The 16303-nt window shown below is 53.3% G+C and overlaps 7 protein-coding genes across 7 annotated transcripts; 5 read left to right on the top strand and 2 right to left on the bottom strand.

Moving 5' to 3' along the window:
• The first annotated feature begins 64 nt into the window (after positions 1-64).
• Positions 65-1180, top strand: ACRALDRAFT_1059281 (uncharacterized protein). Its single transcript, XM_071016004.1, has 2 exons — positions 65-134; positions 188-1180. Exon 2 carries the CDS (start codon positions 308-310, stop codon positions 524-526), a length of 219 nt encoding a protein of 72 aa, XP_070880034.1. The 5' UTR covers positions 65-134; positions 188-307; the 3' UTR covers positions 527-1180.
• A 612-nt stretch (positions 1181-1792) lies between these two features.
• On the top strand, positions 1793-2966 carry ACRALDRAFT_1066597 (uncharacterized protein; the record flags this gene model as incomplete). The annotated part of the gene is made up of 2 exons (XM_071017368.1): positions 1793-1846; positions 1899-2966. 2 exons carry the CDS (start codon positions 1793-1795, stop codon positions 2964-2966), a joined length of 1122 nt encoding a protein of 373 aa, XP_070880033.1.
• Positions 2967-4924: 1958 nt separating this feature from the next.
• On the bottom strand, positions 4925-6312 carry ACRALDRAFT_1073384 (uncharacterized protein). The gene is made up of 2 exons (XM_071018094.1): positions 5352-6312; positions 4925-5291 (listed from the first exon to the last, which is right to left on the bottom strand). The coding sequence occupies exons 1-2, from the start codon at positions 6271-6273 to the stop codon at positions 5089-5091; spliced, it is 1125 nt and encodes a 374-aa protein (XP_070880032.1). The 5' UTR covers positions 6274-6312; the 3' UTR covers positions 4925-5088.
• A 2297-nt stretch (positions 6313-8609) lies between these two features.
• ACRALDRAFT_1045840 (glycosyltransferase family 4 protein) lies at positions 8610-10452 on the top strand (the record flags this gene model as incomplete). Its single annotated transcript, XM_071015414.1, has 2 exons — positions 8610-8852; positions 8901-10452. 2 exons carry the CDS (start codon positions 8610-8612, stop codon positions 10254-10256), a joined length of 1599 nt encoding a protein of 532 aa, XP_070880031.1. The 3' UTR covers positions 10257-10452.
• A 767-nt stretch (positions 10453-11219) lies between these two features.
• On the top strand, positions 11220-12432 carry ACRALDRAFT_1059284 (uncharacterized protein). The gene has a single exon (XM_071016005.1). It carries the CDS (start codon positions 11651-11653, stop codon positions 12002-12004), a length of 354 nt encoding a protein of 117 aa, XP_070880030.1. The 5' UTR covers positions 11220-11650; the 3' UTR covers positions 12005-12432.
• A 342-nt stretch (positions 12433-12774) lies between these two features.
• On the bottom strand, positions 12775-13590 carry ACRALDRAFT_205147 (uncharacterized protein; the record flags this gene model as incomplete). The annotated part of the gene is made up of 6 exons (XM_071021613.1): positions 12775-12866; positions 12972-13009; positions 13091-13154; positions 13185-13292; positions 13352-13448; positions 13486-13590. The coding sequence occupies 6 exons, from the start codon at positions 13588-13590 to the stop codon at positions 12775-12777; spliced, it is 504 nt and encodes a 167-aa protein (XP_070880029.1).
• A 195-nt stretch (positions 13591-13785) lies between these two features.
• ACRALDRAFT_205148 (uncharacterized protein) lies at positions 13786-15358 on the top strand (the record flags this gene model as incomplete). The annotated part of the gene is made up of 13 exons (XM_071021614.1): positions 13786-13806; positions 13846-13907; positions 13971-14069; positions 14117-14156; positions 14236-14252; positions 14321-14381; positions 14453-14525; positions 14568-14720; positions 14832-14934; positions 15010-15036; positions 15063-15148; positions 15265-15298; positions 15334-15358. The coding sequence occupies 13 exons, from the start codon at positions 13786-13788 to the stop codon at positions 15356-15358; spliced, it is 801 nt and encodes a 266-aa protein (XP_070880028.1).
• Positions 15359-16303: the final 945 nt, after the last annotated feature.

The raw sequence follows: 16303 nt of genomic DNA, 5'->3' as shown, positions 1-16303 counted from the left end.
TGTGAGGTGGGCATTGTTTATCATCTCATGAGAGTTGCAACACGTACTTCGTACTTCGTACGCACACAAACACACACACTCTCTCTCTTCGAATCTCTCAGTCCAGTCATTCGGCCTCAATTCAGTCTCCAGTGGTAACTTGTAAGCTCTATCAACCAGAACAGAAACACAGCTGACCTATTCTTAGCCTCATATCTCACTACGTATTTACGCTCGCGCAGGGTGAGGGTCCGTAATCCAGGGAAAACAAGGGAGGGGCGACAGCACGCATATCCGCTGACACCGGCCATCGAACACATCAGTCGCTATGGATCAAGCCAATGACCCCAAGGGCCCACCAAAGCGCGAGTTTGCGCCCTGGGAGCTCAAGTTCTTCGACACGGTGGCCACGATCCACTGGATGCTCTTCTATTTCATGACTTTTATCATGGTCGCCGGCTTTGCCGCCGCATTTGTCAAGTTTCTGTATAACTTGCGGGTAAAAAGCGCCGCCTCGCGGGGGGTGGAGGAGAAGAAGAAGCAGTGAGGTGCTGCCGTGCGGCCTCGTGACATGGCATGGCGCAGAAAAGACACTCATTCTGGAGATAGTCACGTTCATCCTGGATTTGAGACGCTTGGGGGAAACTTCAAATGGCCCAAAAGCTCGAATCTTGGCGCCACTTGCCAATATCGTGTACTTGGAGCCCATATTGAGTAGCGCTTGGAACTTTGTCTCCAGCCACTGCGATAGTTTGTGGACCCGCGTTTGCCCCTATTATCTGGCTATATTCCTCTTATAATGCCTCTGAAATACCAACTGCCTCGTCGAGGACAGACTCCGCCTTGACACTCTCGCACGATAATAATCCACCTCTGCAGAAACGGATCGACAATAAACCAAGCTGGATACAACATGGGCTACATTATAGACTTCGCCCATCTCGTCGACAATGCATTCATGAACTTATATGAGACAATTCATATCCTTCTCCCCTTCTGGGTCGCCCTCCCCTTGTCCGCCTTTTTGTTTTTCCTGTTCCTCATTCTCATATGGGAAGTCAATTACGCCTGTGTCGATGCCGTTTTTCGGGGAATTGCAGGTCGTTTCTGCGGGAGCCTTCAAGGAGAGACGGGATGGAAAGAAAAGGGCGGCGAACGAGAATACCCATGACGGCACGGGATGCGCCATCTACACCATTAGGTATGTCGCGCCCACAAGGCAATAACCCCTATTCGTACTGTAATCGAAAAGGGCAAAACTGACATACATAACAGTCAATCTCACTGCCCTGCGGTAGAAATAGGGAGACATAAGCAAACTGTAATTATGCCAAAGAGAAGGCCTTGAGCTGTAGTTATATATCCATAGCCACCATAAGGAATCTGAGCCTGCTGAGATAACCTCAATTGAACCCAGAATGAGCTGGTACCAAGTCCCTTTCATATATTCAATGTTGTCTCAATATGTATACTTGAGAGACGTCTGTGAACAATAGGGGACGACGGGGAGACGAGCATCCGAATAATAGCAATGTGGCGTTTGCCCCCAGTTCAAAATACGCATCCCAGAGGCTTCCACTCTCTCTTTTAGGTTTCCTCTGCTGTCTCGTGTAGTTTACCTTGGTAGGCAGCCATTGCGACGCCCCTGGGCGAGCCAAAAAGAAAGCTCAAGGTGTGGGATCCAGGATATTATAAAGAGGTTCTCAGGGGCCAGGTTGCGCGTTCCCTCAACCTCAACTGTCTACGACTTCTACTTGATGATTTCCAGACCACGGCTCTCCACCTAGCGCCCAGTACCACACATCTTTCCCCGATGGGCTTTCTCTCCGATATCATCAACTTCTTCCTTCCGAGAAGTTTCAAAAGGGTAAGTCCCAATATTGGACTTTGAACCTACATGTACGCAACATGCCTCGAAGCTAACAACAAAACTCCAACCTCAGAAGCCCGTCCAACTACCCGACTTCTGGGGTATCAGGAGATTCCGTCAGTGGATAAGGAAAAAATACATGAAAAAATACAAGGACAAAATCAAGGCAAAACTCGAGCAGGAAAGACTCCAGAGGGAAAAACTCAAGGAGGAAAAGCTCAAGAAGGAAAAGCTCAAGGAAGAAAACAAGGGAAAGGACAAGGGAAACGACAAGGAGAACGACAAGGAAAAAGACAAGGAAAAAGACGAGAAAAAAGGCAAGAAAAAAGACAAGAAAAAAGACAAGGCCAAGAAGCCCGAGGACCAAACGAAATCCAAGAATTCAAAGAGAGCCTCCACCCTCGAAATGCCGAAATTCATGACCAGCCCAAGGAAGGCGTGGGACGAGTTGCAGAGGGTACGTATGGCAGACGAGGCCGCCAACGTCGAAGAAAAGACCAAGGGAAAAGTCACCAGGGTCCTCGAGGACCAAATCGGAACCATCCCGTCGCGACTCAACAGGGTTCCCGACAATGTCTCGAGAAAGACACGGCCCAACATCGAAGTCAGGGACTTTCACGCCTACAACAAGCTCTCCAACAAGCCGGGCTGGTGCACGGTGGAGTCTCCGTACTCCGATCTCATAATCGGAGCCCTTATCCTCTGTATAGTCATGGCGTTGATCTCCTTGATCTTGACTTGCTTCAAGTGCGTCACGGAGTGCAGAAGGGCCAGGAAGAACAAGAAACGCGGAAACGCCGGCCAGACGAACGGAGACATCGAATTGGGTATCCGAGGCGCGGACAACGAGGCCGACAAAAACCGGGAAAAGAAAGAGGCGGGGACGTCATCTAACCAGAAACGGGGGAAAAGAAGTTGGCCTTCCGCTGCGAAAAGTGATGGGAATCGAGGCCATACAGCCACGACGCCCACCACTTTTCCGCCATCTGTGTGGGCGACTTCCAGCGAGTCTGCTTCCAGCAGTGATACTACCTACGACTTGCCGCAAGAGTCTTACACGATGGCGGATCATGTGTATTTTGACTGCATACATGGAGGCACGGTGGGTAACGGTTGATCGATGCGGAGGCTATGATGTGTGTTTGAATTTATTTTTTTCCTTTCGCCGGGGAATAATGGGTGATGCGAAGGAAGAACTGGGCACCTAATGGGATCAGGCTCGCCAGATTGGCCCCAGCTCTGTTCTCGTCCTTCGTACAGTTTCGTGGGTCGTCTGGAGGCGTGGGGAAAGGGGCGGCGGCGGCGGCGTGGCTGGTCTGAGGACTGAATTTTGAGGGTGGCATCTGAGAAGGTTTTCAACTCATCAACTCGAGTCACTTTCCAGTCATTCAGCCGAGGACTTGCGGCGGGCGTGGCTGGTTCAAAGGGTCAGAATGTGTTGTACTGGGCAAATCTGCTCGGCTAGCTTTATGAGGAAAGGCTTTATGCTCTGAACTTAGAAGCGTTACAGTTAACACGTGAAGCCATCTCGTGACCTCGTCCACTGTGAGCCCTGAAATATCAAGATCTCTCGTTAAGATTGTGGAGGCCTGGACGATGGGTCCGACTCGAGGGCCATTCCGAGCGAAGAAGACAACTTGGCCAACCGAGTGCTCCTTTCCACATTGCCATACGCCACAGGACTCAAAAGATAAACTTTTATTGAGCAGCTGATGCACCTGATGTACTTCATACGTAGATGGACGGCCCCGAGAAATAGAGAAATAAAGGAGAGCCAATATCCACATATAGAGGATCCAACATTTCACCAGATCCTCTCTGCCCTCGCCCTACACGCAACACCAGACAGCACTTTCTCCCACAGCCCGCCAACTATCTAGCAAACTTTACACGCACATGATGGCACATACATTTGAACAAACACTATTCGAAGTCCTCCACACGCTTGGCGTGGTATTTCTTGTGGTCACCATCATCATCGTCGGGCTGATACTACTAGTCTTCGTTTGCGGCGGTTTCAGTGCTCTAGTGAACAGATGCAAAGAGGGCCGCGGTCAGCGCCGCGCCAAGAAGTCGGATCCAAAAGACGTCGAGCTGGGAGTTATCCGAGAGAATTCCACGCCGAAACCACGTGCGCCGACAGCTCCGAGACGCCACGCGCCGGCGCATAACGGAGCGCAGTCCATCTCGGACAGCACGACAGACTCGGACAGCTCCACGGATCCGCCTTATGTATCTACACCTCCACCGGCCTACGTGACGCCATCAGTAGATTCGGGATATTCCACCCGGGGCTGCTGAACAGTGGAGACACAGGGTGACTTGCTGTACTGGAGGCTTACACTTCCACCTCCCGGGCGGGGTCTGTCTGATTTGTGAATACACTGTGGGATCGGGATTCTTGTCATGGGGATGATTCGGGGCTTCCCTCCAGGGGCATCATTCCTCGTCGGACTCGGCGTCGTATGGAAGGAGGTACGAGAACTGGATGATTCGCGATTGGGATTTAGGAAGCTAGGGAAATGGCTTAACAAGTCCATGTGGCGGCATAGCACTTTTATTTAGGATAACTATCAATAGACAAGTCAGGTCTTGACCCGAAGGCCCCTGGCCTACTATTACGCATGTCGAGACATGCCTGGTATTCAGTGCATGTGGTATCATGTGAGTAGTAGCCACGAAAGTCAGTACATTCAAGGTGTTTATCGCATTCTGTTCTTAAACAGTAGAAACCAACTCCATCCCCCCCTTCCATACAAAGTACGTCGGACAGTCAGCTCACAAGGCCTATCAACCTACTCAACATCCATCCTCCAACGACCGTACTCCCTCAAGCAGCCTACCCAGCTTCCTGTTCTCCGTTCACTCGTATGTATTGGATCACACGTCATGAAAACGGTCGTTGGCTTCTGAAGGCAGGAACTGAAAAGATTGATGGGAAAGAAAGGGGTGGGGAAAAAGGGGGAAAAAGGGGGAAAAGGGGGAAAAGGAACCAGAAAAAGAACATGAATACAGACTCTAATGCCAATTACATTTGCGCAAGTTCCCAATAGCTCATCAATCGCATCAAGGTGGGTGAAACAAAACCTCGTTCCCCTGAAGACAAGTCAGGGGTCATATATATACTGAGCCTAGATGGGTCGTAATAATATGGACACAGAAAGAAATGTCAGACCTCCCATATTGAAAAGGCTTCAGCCGCACAATACCTGGACAAACCGCCAAAGGCGACATCCGATCTACATCACGATCATTCCGGCTGCCACGGCCGTCGCCATCGCCACAGCCCACCAGCCGACAGCCGTGGTTGCCCTGGATGCCGCCGACTCACCCGGCAACAGGGGTCTAGTCGCGTGGACCCGTACATTGGCGACGACCGAATCCTTCGCGGGGAGATAGTCTTCGGATGCAAAGTTACATTGGCGCATGATCATCTTCATCGCTATAGAACCAGTGGTCAGCAGTGTTGACAGTGCGGGAACAAGTCTTGGGGCGGACTTACGACTATCCGGGTCGTTCATCTGGCTGATGCAATCCGCGCATAGGGCCGCCACCCTCGCGACGTCAAAGCTGTCGTTGGAGCAGGTACAGGCCGTTGCGAGAGCGTCCGCCTCTTGTTGCGCCTCCTGATCGGGGAGCGGGCCGTCCGCCTTATCCGTCTCTTCGTCAACGACATTCCCTCCTGCATCGTCCTCATCATCGGTACTGCCGCCAATGCCGTTGTCCACGTTGACCACATCTCCAATCAGTGCGCCGTTTGCCGGCCCGCCGTTACCCACCGGGAGGTTATATCTGGAAGTTGATACGGCCGTGCTGGTCGTCGTCAAAGGGCTTGTTGGCGACGGCGATAGCAACGGTGGCTCGATGATAAAGTCGATGAAAGTCGGGGTGGCAGTCGGACGAAGATCAAGGGTGGTTGTCGGCGTGACCAAGTGAGTCTGATGCTGGTTGGCGTTGTCGGGATGCAAGGTTCGGAAGCCTCCTGGCGCTCCCGCAGCGTCATCCACACCGCTGCCGGGATTGTCGGGGACGGGTGGCTGGTGAAGTCCCGTAGTCGCAGTGAACGGGATGGTCTTGAACTCTCCGATCACATTACCATTACCCGCTACAACGCCGACATTATCGCCATCAGGACCGAGCTGACGCCTGTCGTTGGATCGTGCCTTGGCCGGGTCCCTTGTTCTGGAACCCTGGCGCTTCGTCCTCGTCGGGCCGCGAAGGCCACCGGCGACTAGCCTCCTCCTCTTCAGGCGGCGCAGCTCCTCCGGCGCGGGAGAGTTGACACGGCAGATGGAGGTCAGCTCGACTATAGGCCCACAGATGTTGGCACAGGCGAGGGGAACATCGTGTGGCCGTAGTTCTTCCGAAAAGGCGGTGGCGGCAAAGGCGGCAAGGAGGAAAAGGGGAGCATGATCTGGCTTCATGTTGCTGTTGCCAGCCGCAGGGCTCTCTGGTCAGATGAATATAAAACGAATGTGGTAAGTGAACGAGTGCGAGGTTACACGACCCCGGGGGATGTGGAATCAGTCATGAAGCCAGCAAACGCCAGATGATTACCATGGAACAGGCGGTGCTGGGCGACAAGAAAAGAGAAGAGAAGGAAAGGAGAAAAGGAGACCGACTGGACTGGGACATCGCGGGAGGTCATACGTAGATCTTGGTATTGGGAAGGGATGGCGGTGGTCCCGAGTCCGGGGGGGAAGGGGGGCTATGGGTTGATGGACCAGGTAGATGGTGCTCTTCGTCCTCTCTCCCGCAGCTGAAACGTTCAAGCGGCCCTTCCGTCGGTGCGATCGTGCACAAGGACACTCTGGATGTCCAGGGTTCACTGTCGGATGGCCTGTTGTGCATAAATACAAGGAGTGAGATGTGCCCAGAAGACCGATGCCCAGAATAAGCCCAGCCCTCCAAGGAAGCCTGTCAGGGGAACATCCTGGAGGTCATCTCGACATTCCAAATTCCCGGTGGTGGAAATACAGAGACGAGGGGCGAAGATGCTTGGCGTGTGTCGGAGCCCCTGGTAGCTGTTACGACCGTGCCCTGGTGATGAGACGTCGTGAAACACCATCAGGCGTAGCGATACAGCCGCTTATCAATCAGATAAGGATGGTCTTGGGCGGGGGCGGACATCATGATGGGCTGATAAGAGGTGTCGTCGGAGTCGGAGGGAATCGAAGATGATGGCTCAACTCGGACGGTCGACCCAAGCTCTTCGATCAATGCCCCGGGTTATGTCGAGCTGGGTCCTTGAAGAACCATTGGCGTGAAAGACGGCCAAGCAACGGCATCACGGGGTGGCAGCATGCAGGCTGGGCTGGGGATGAAGAACGACACGGCTAAGAGATCCATGCTGTAGGGAAAAGCGTGTACGAAGTACGAATACACATTGAAGTAACACGCGTAGAAAAACTTAGGCGGAATAATATACTTCCGATATGCGGCACACCCCTGTGATTCGTCCAATAAGAACCATTCTCCTTTATTCGGTTCCACCAGCGGTCTGGAATATCAAATAAGTACGTTGCATTTATAGGAGCATTTTCACATTCAAGACTCCATATCCAACTGGAGCAGGCGGTTTGTCAAGGTGTTCGATGGCCTCTGCCTGCCACCCACAAACGGCAGCCACACCAGAACTCCGTGGAATATAACGTAAGGGGCGTTGTGGGCCAGAAGTCAAACAATGTGCTCCAAAGACGGATGCTGATTGGTGGATGAACCTTCTTGGCGCGGCCTGGAAGCATCCCGTACGAACCTGGAGCGTGTACCTAGGTACGTTGTACCTCTGCCTGGGTCGCTGTGACTAAAGCCGGCCGTGCATGCACGAGGTCGTGTACAGGCCATCGCGGTTTCTACCGACTGAATGGTCAAATGGAGAAGAGCCCCAAGGTGATAGGTCAAGGACATTCGTCTTTCAAGTTATTCATACCTGCTCGTTAGTCTGCATACCGATTTTTTCTAATTCCAGTCAGGCTAGGGCAATGCCGTGGGTTCGTATCCAAGACGACCGGACAAAGTCTAGGGTGCATATGGTACATACAGGTACAGAACAGAAGCTATGACGTCCTGTCAAGAAGCCCATGTGGCTTGCTGATTCGCATTGGTTTTCCGTGATACCTGCCATCCGAAGCTTGACTCGACCACAAAGGGAAGCCATGGCCCATCGTTTTAGCTGGATCGCGCCTGCTCAACTCCACAACCACCACCTACGCCATCAACCCATGCCGGTACAGGTACATCTCGAGGTCCTTAGCGACATGCACCACGCGCGGGGCAATCCACCTCTACATGTTGCGTGTGGTTCACGAGGACCCCTACTCTACCAACCTACAAAGGTATCGGTACACCCGCACACGTGGTTGAGAGCCTTGGCCCCAAAGGCGCCGTAGGGAGCATGTGCAGCCTCTGTTGGTTCCTGCGTGCGTCGGTGGACTCTGTGGACGTTCAAGGCGGCCACAACTCCGGCAGGGCAACATGAGATATCAAGGTCCTGGGATTCCTTTCCCATCCTTTCCCTCCTCTTTTCCATCTCCTCGCCCTGTCTTTCACGTTATGAACATGCCACATTATACCACCACGCCACAGCTTGATTTCAAGGAGGACCCTGGACCCTATTCTGATTTCCAAGTGCCTTCGTACGGGTATTGATATCTCGACCGTCTCTTGGTTCCCACGACGTACAGCGGTTACTTGTCAGCCCGCGCGACGTACCATCGCCACAGCCTACAGCCTACAGGTGCTGTGCTCCTACGCCGCCACCATGTCTCAACTTCCTCATCAGCCCCCCGGGAGGTCGCCGCGATATCCCCCCCACGACTATGCCGCATTCCCCAAGGACCTCCGCGGAAAGCGGATCCTCCTCTGCACCGAATCGTTCGGTCCTGTCAACGGTGTAAGCCGTACCACTCTGATGCTCGTCGACCACTTGCGAGCCAACGGTGCCTTGGTGGCCGTCGTTGCCCCTCTGAACCACACCAAACACGACACCTTCGCCCCCTCGGCCGTGGCCGCACGGGCGGGCAAAAGCTTGGCAAGCACAAAAGAAGACCAGCCCGAAGGAACCCGACCCGAGGACACCCTGGTCGAGGTCCGCCTCCAGGGCTACCCGCTCCCCTTCAACCCGGAACTGTCCGTCGTCTATCCCGTCCGCGTCTCCACTCTCTTCACCCGCACCTTTGGCCCGGACAACCCCCCGGACCTCATCTACCTCGCCAGCCCGGCGTCCCTCGGCTTCCAGGTCATGCTCCAGGTCCGCCAGCAGCCCCGCGACAAGCGCGTGCCCGTCATGTGCAACTTCCAGACCGACCTGGCCGGCTACTGCTCGATCCTCTTCCCCCACCCCTTCAACACCATCGCCGTCTTCGCCTTCGCCATGGTCCAGAGCTACCTCTTCCGCCACGACTCGGTCAAGACGCTCTTCTACCCCTCCCGTTTCGTCCGCCGCTATCTCGAAGGCCAGGGCGTCCAGTCCGACAAGATGGAGCTGCTCCGCCGGGGCGTCAACACGGACCTCTTCTGCCCGGGCCGCCGCTCGGAGAAGCTGCGCCGCGAGATTGCCCCCGACGGCGAGATGATCCTGATTTGCGTCTCCCGTATCGCCGGCGAGAAGGGCTTCGACTTCCTCGCCGAGGCCGCCAAGGAGCTCGACGCCCGCGGGGTGCGCTTCAAGCTCTACATCGTCGGCGGCAACCGCAACCAGGACGTGGAGCGGGAGGTGCATGCAATGTTCGACCCGCTGCTCGACGAGGGGAAAGTGATTTTCGCCGGCTTCAAGACGGGCGAGGACCTGGCCACGGCCTACGCGTCGGGCGACATCTTCCTCCACTGCTCCGTGACGGAGACGTTCGGGCTGGTGGTGCTCGAATCCATGGCGAGCGGCGTGCCCGTCGTCGCGCGAGACGAGGGCGGACCCAGCGACATCATCGACGACGGCCGGTGCGGCCACCTGGTGCCCCCCGAGGACCTCGGCGGTTTCGTGGACCGGGTGGCGGCACTGGCGAAGGACCCGGCCCGGCGCGCCGCCATGGCGCGGGAAGCGCGGTCGATGGCCTGCGAGGCGACGTGGGAGAAGATCAACAACCAGGTCGCCTGGCGGATGGCCGACACCATCGAGGAGCGGCGGAGGGAGCTGGCCCAGGTCGGCAAGGCACGGCAGCATGCGCCGCTGTTCGAGAGCGCAAGCCAGCTGGCGCCGCTGTACGGGTGGGTGATGATGAACGACGCGGCGCGCGAGGTCATCACGTCGCGCATCGTCGATGCCAAACTGGCAGGCGGGTTGGGCATTGTGGTGACGTTCTGGCTCTTCACCGGCCTGTACCTGGCCTTTACGGAGGTGGTGCTCTGGACGAAGGGCCGGTTTCCGAGGCTAAGCCGTAGCCGCCGCGGCAGTGCTGCCGGGCTGGTATGATGTAGAAGAGCGAATAAAGAGGACATGACGACAGGACAGGGTGGGGGAACATTCTTTTAGGTGTTTCGGTGTCTGATGGTGTTTTCAACAAGCATTAGGGCTTTTACCTCAATTCGTTTCTCCTTTCGCTCATTACTTTGGCTCGGGATGAATGATACCACACAAATAGATACACCGCTGGGAGCGGCATTCTCTTTCCACTCTTTTTTCGTTGGCTTGGCCCTCTTCGTGATCATTGATGGCGATCACTCAGATGGCGGGGTATGTACATCGTACAGGTCGGTTCACACGTGACGAATATTGCTGACGAGTGCCAAGAGACTTACAGAGGCATCCGGGCCGGAGCATTCAGACTCCGCCGGTATGAAACGCCGGCGTGATCATCAGGCCTTGGGCTCCGGGGAATTGTCCGCCCAAGGGCTTGGAAGGGTGGAAGGCGCTGCTATTTCAGGCATCGCGTCTCGCTTGAAGACGCCAACGACAAGTCGAAACAGATTGCCGGGCCATCCATCCCTTGCGGGTCAGCTTCGACTCTCAGCTCGACTGCCTCTTGTCAAGCGAGGCATATTCCCAGACAAAAATCAACGAGTTCGGCAAACATTGGGCAGAAAGGGCGGTCAGGTGGCGGTTCTGGAAACGTTCTTCGTATAGACCATGTGGACGAATACGTGATCCCGGAATTCGAACTCTTGGCTGGGGGAATTGGCCGCATTGCGTTAGGTGCCCTGCCCGGTGCTTACAGCGCACCTGGTGTATATTCGTACATACGATGAGGCGCCAATACGAAGTGTCAAGGCGGGGTTTGGCGAGCCGAAAACGCGGCGTCCTCGGCGGCTGGAATTGAAGGGGAAAGGGAAAAAGAGAAAAAAAGGGAAAAAAGGGGAAAAAATGTTAGGGATATATAATAGGGGGAGTAATTCCTGACTAAAGGACCGACTAGAGGGAAAGAAAAAAAAAAAAAGAGTACAGGTATTGTGCCGCAATCGGATCAACTAGAAAAGATTACAATCAAGTGCGTTTGCGCCCGTCAATCACATCACCGTCTTTCTGACTCAACCGGGTCCGGCGGAAGTGTATATAGAGACGAGACGCCGCCGCGCTTATTACTCTAGCATTTCCCCCTCGCATCGCATCCCGTCAGTCGTCACTCGTTCCTTTTTCTTTTTTTCTGGGTCCATTCTAGGAGATCCTCGAGTCGTTCAGATCGGTACGAAGTACACGCTTTATATATTACTCCACCGACACCGCCGCGGCACTCGATTACCTACCTCGTCATTGCTCTTGATGCCCACGATCCGCCCCGTCGTCAGAAAGCGACTCCCAACAACAAAACAAAAAAGAGAAAAAACATAACAACCCCACAGAAAAGCACACCACCCTAACCAAAAGGCAAAATGGGCGGCCTCTACAACGGCAGGGTCTTCCGCAGCGTCTCCAGCTCGGAGAACGGCGAGGTGAGCGCCCAGACCCGGTTCCACTACCACCAGGACGACGCGGTGGTGTGGGCCGAGTACTCGGGCGGCCACATCCTCAAGGGCTTCCTCATCGCCACGCTCCAGGACGACGACTGCCTCGAGATGCGGTACCAGCACATCAACACGGGCGGCGCCCTCATGACCGGCCGGTGTAGGACGGTGCCCGAGCGCTTGCCCGACGGCCGCCTGCGGTTGCACGAGACGTGGGAGTGGACGAGCGGGGATCGGTCTACGGGAGTGTCGACGCTCGAGGAGGTTGAGAAGGGTGCTTAGCGGGTGATGGACGGGCGGACGGTATGGCCCCGGATGGGTTGCGATTATTATGTTTGGTGGGAGGCGGCACGGGAATGGATTTTGTCTGATACCCTTCTGGTGGGCTACCTGATTCTCAATGAGAAAGGAAAAAAAAAATTGCATTGAGTCCGAGGATGTTGTTTGAAATGAGTGTGAGCGGATTGGGTGAGTAACGGGTTGATGAAGGTGAGTTTATATATTTTTCGGCTCATCTGTGAGACATATTGGGTGAGAGAATTAGTAAGCTCATTCTGCAGGTCAACGTGAGATCTGCCGTCTGCAAATCAGCGTCATGCACCTGAGACCGTGGTACTCGACTCGCTCACATGTACATTCACTCAGGGTACTCAGGGTACTCCTAGACTCGACGTTTTTAGACTGCGCACGAAGTTTCGCTCTTCTTGGACTATGTACCTATGTATAGAGTTCGAGCCTCTTCCGTCCGCGCGAGTCAATGGAATCTGGCATAGATGGGGGGAATACGCCATTATATGCTAAAAGACCAGGAACGCAGTCTCCCTGGACGACATGGAGAGATCTTCTCATGCGCAGTTCGACTCTGATACCCTGGCCCTGTCAAGTGGTCAAGTTGCTCCCATCTTGGTGAACTTTCTCGATAATTAAGTGTATGCCTGAAAGAAAATTTAACCTGTCTCGGCCTTTGACTATTATCTCTCTTGTTAAGGGCTGATAAACCTGGCGGCCATCAAGTAAGGGTGTGCCGTAGGGCGTAATGCCTATTTTGCCAGTCAATGGACTGCGGGGACTGAAGGGTAGACGGTTATTGTGTGGTAGACCAGAGCTGGTATAAGAATGTTAAAAGGTAAAAGCCGATGGTGGACTTGGACTTGTTTTCGTGTATTCTTTTGCAGCCGTTTTATTACCCTGGGAAACAACTATAGGACATGGTAAACCGGAAGTTCACGTATATATATCTATAAATTACCGATTATATGGTGGCTCAAGGACCCAAAGTAGTTCAAGCTTGAACGGAACCCAAAGGAATAGTATTAAGAGAAATGACACCCATCTCCACGACCTTATATACAAAGTAGACTCGACCACCTGCGACTGACGGCCTGGGCGTAAAAAGGACTCGAGTAGTTCAGGTAGTCTCGGGCTTGGACCCCTATTCATGCTGCCACGACCGTTCGCAGACTTACGCTGTATTCCCCATCTAAATGCAGATCTAGCAGGGAATACAACGGAATACAACGCATAGGAAGGGAGAGGGTCCCGAGTGCTTGTCTTAGACCTGTCCTGCGGCCTGCAGTGTGAGCACCATGTGGCGATCGTGAAAGGGAACAAGAGTCCAGGACAAGCCACAAGGTGGTGGGATGCGGTTGGATACCAATGGCCAGCAATCTACACGTTTGTCTTCTGTGAAGTTGACCTCGAAGATCCTGAGTTTAATGACAGTGAGCTGCGAAAACAGTGTCGTGGCAGCCCATTCTCATGACCGACGGCATTGCGTTAAGCGTTACCAAAGCGGTCAGGGCCTGCGCATTGTTTTGCACGACTACCTTATGTAATGTTCGTGATCGGATATCTGGGAATGCTAACATTTCTCTCCTTCTTCTCCTTTCCTTTTTTTTTTTTTTTTTTTTTTTTCTTTTTTTTTTTTTTTTTCTTTCTTTCGCTATAAACATTGTTTCTCTTGGTCTCCGGCTAATACACCCCGGGGACCAATACAAACTTTGGTTTCTTTTTCTTTGTTTCTTTCCTTTTCCCCCTACAAAAAGAGGGGTCAATGTGACAGAATGTGTTTTGTGCTTTTCCCAGTTGTTCAAGACATGCATAACTTGTTTTTGTTTGCATAGTGTCTCAGCACTGGGCAGGGAAGAGGGGGTAAAATTACATGTATGAACATGCGCCAATTAAAGTGTCTAGTGAATAAATCAGAGACAGGAAGATATACGTTGTGATAGAAAAAAGACGGGTCAAGAAAGCATCGAGATTCTCAATCTTGCAATCTTCCCAAGATCAGATCGCCACCAGTATCAGTGACGATCCGAGCTGACTGGACTGCCATCACCTCCCGATCGTGAGTGCACAAACTACTACGGTAAAGATCCAAATGTACCTGGTAAGAATCCCTGGCGAGTTTTTCTTCCAAGGTTGGGAGATTAACGTAAGCAAAATGTTTCCGTGATATCGCCGTGACGAGGGATACCAAGAAGGCAAGGCGCCTGCACACAACGCTGGTCTAGGTGACCAAGGGCCGAAAGTGATGGGAGCGAAGCAGGGGCTACGTTACTAGCGATAGCCGGGGTCGGCAATTGGTGGTTTAAGTAGAGGTGACTGGGGTGCCATGGCCGGCCCTGTCTTGGTCGATGCGGGAGCGGATAGACTATGGGTGGTTAGCACCAGAATACCTACCTACCTACCTATGTATCGGAGTAAAAGCGCGGGATGGTTGATAAAAAGCGATTGAGAGGCGAGGTGAGCATATTGGTCGATGGTAAAAGTAGACTACAAAAGAGAATCACGGCGGCCAGAAGTTGGAAGCGACATGACATGGACTGAATGATGAGAGGACCAGGGTGTCAATCGCTGGGGGTGCAGATTGCCGACCATCCAATTTCCCTGACCATACCTACATACAACGCACTTACATCATCCCCCAGGAGTGATCTCCGGGACGCGTCGACGGTCCATCACCTGCATACTGATGACGCACGATGGACAGCGCAAGGTAAGGATGAGAAAGAGAAGAACGGCAAAGCTGAAGCTATAGGGACTGGGAAGATGTTATAGTGTCGCGAGATTCGAGTACTTTATGTCCCGACGTGACGACTTGTTGAAGATAACTTGATAATATCTACTTGGAGAGGTCTGGAGGAGCTCCTAGTATGTAGTCTAAAACAGGTGTATGATGATACTCTGTCCACTACGCCGCAGCACGCATGGTTGAATTATTAAAATTTATTGAAGTTGAAGGGCAAGCAGTTGATGGGGAAATCGCGTTGTGACGCGTCGTTGAGTGAATTACTCGACACTTGCGAGCCACGGTGGGTTATTCGTGGGGGACCATGAGAGCTGAACGTTGCTTATTCCAGTCGAGCACGATGAAAAGCAATGAGATGTGGGCTAGAGGGATGCGTACAAATCAGTATGGCAATGGTCATGCGCTTTTCGAATTGCCTCTTTTGCCGTTAAACCCTGGTCGCTATATTCGTATACTAATTTATAATCCCCGGCCTAGGTGCCGGTGAGCGATCATCTTTTTCCTTTTCGAGACGGCACCGCAAAACCTTTGATAAGGTACGGTACGTTGTGTGGTTATGGCGACTCCACAAGACAAAAAGTTGTGCAGCATGGTCGAAGAATTGATTACGGGTCGTGTTTATCGTGTTTATGCTAATGATATTGCCCGAGGTGAGATGAGTCGGGAACTTGAAAAGGCAATGTGCTGCTAGATGATGTGGGAGTTGCAGCAGGGGTACGAAGGCGAGAGCCCTCATATGACCAGACAGAAACAAAATTCATTGATGGGCCAATCGGGAAGTTCATTAAGATATTCGTCCCGTCTCGATCAACTCGATGTGTCTTTCTTGTCGTATCGTTCCCTGGCCGTGATGCTCGGGAGTGGGCGAGCTCTAGCACAGACTCAAGCCCGGGCTCATCAGGGAGAGTGCGTGCAGCAGTCCATCGAGGTGAGCATGGTGAGTGAGATACGCACAAAGTGCTTTCCGCCTGTCTACCACGGCACTTGGGCGACATGCCTGTCGACGCGCCAAGCGGTGAAAAAGTAAAGATGAGAGCCCACGAAAAAAGCAAGCATGCCGCCGCTGATTGGCAGCCTCCCGGACCGACTCAAGATCGAATACCGGTCAAGGAGCCACACTTCACTCTTCGATCCTATCATTTATGAGAGCTTTCAGCCGGGCTAGCGGGCCTCTTATGCAGCCCACAGGCGACAAGTCCCGGCGAGTGACAGGGGGGGACAGACAGCGGGGTGGATCGACATCCTTCCCGCCTGCAGCTGTGACCTCGGTGTAACCCTGGGCCGCCTTGACTCAACCACACAGTCGACGAGGGTGGAAAGTGGGAGTTGATCGACAAGCTGGCTCCAGGCGCTAATGGATGTGACGTGGGCATAACTCGGTGCATTGCGGTACATCTGGGCATTAGAGATTTAGTGTACCGGTATAGTGAGACATGGACATGGTTTCCACGCTACGGCGACAAAGCAAAGATGTGTGTGTTTGTGTTTGTGTGTGTGTGTTGGTGCATGTTGGTGCTTGTTGGTAGGTGGGTGTTGGTGGTTGGGAGATT

The sequence above is a fragment of the Sodiomyces alcalophilus genome (genome assembly GCF_042370955.1).
Source record: "Sodiomyces alcalophilus JCM 7366 unplaced genomic scaffold ACRALscaffold_1, whole genome shotgun sequence".
Lineage (NCBI taxonomy): Eukaryota > Fungi > Ascomycota > Sordariomycetes > Glomerellales > Plectosphaerellaceae > Sodiomyces > Sodiomyces alcalophilus.
Note: the sequence above shows the minus strand (reverse complement) of the source record. Positions and strands in the feature narration are given on the sequence as shown.

Bases quoted from the DNA above. Each gene is read 5' to 3' on its own strand.
- ACRALDRAFT_1059284 (XM_071016005.1), top strand. From the start codon at position 11,651: ATGGGCGGCCTCTACAACGGCAGGGTCTTCCGCAGCGTCTCCAGCTCG.
- ACRALDRAFT_1073384 (XM_071018094.1), bottom strand. From the start codon at position 6,273: ATGAAGCCAGATCATGCTCCCCTTTTCCTCCTTGCCGCCTTTGCCGCC. The intron at 5,292-5,351 runs GTAAGTCCGCCC...CTGGTTCTATAG, and splicing joins GATGAACGACCCGGATAGTC to CGATGAAGATGATCATGCGC.
- ACRALDRAFT_1059281 (XM_071016004.1), top strand. From the start codon at position 308: ATGGATCAAGCCAATGACCCCAAGGGCCCACCAAAGCGCGAGTTTGCG.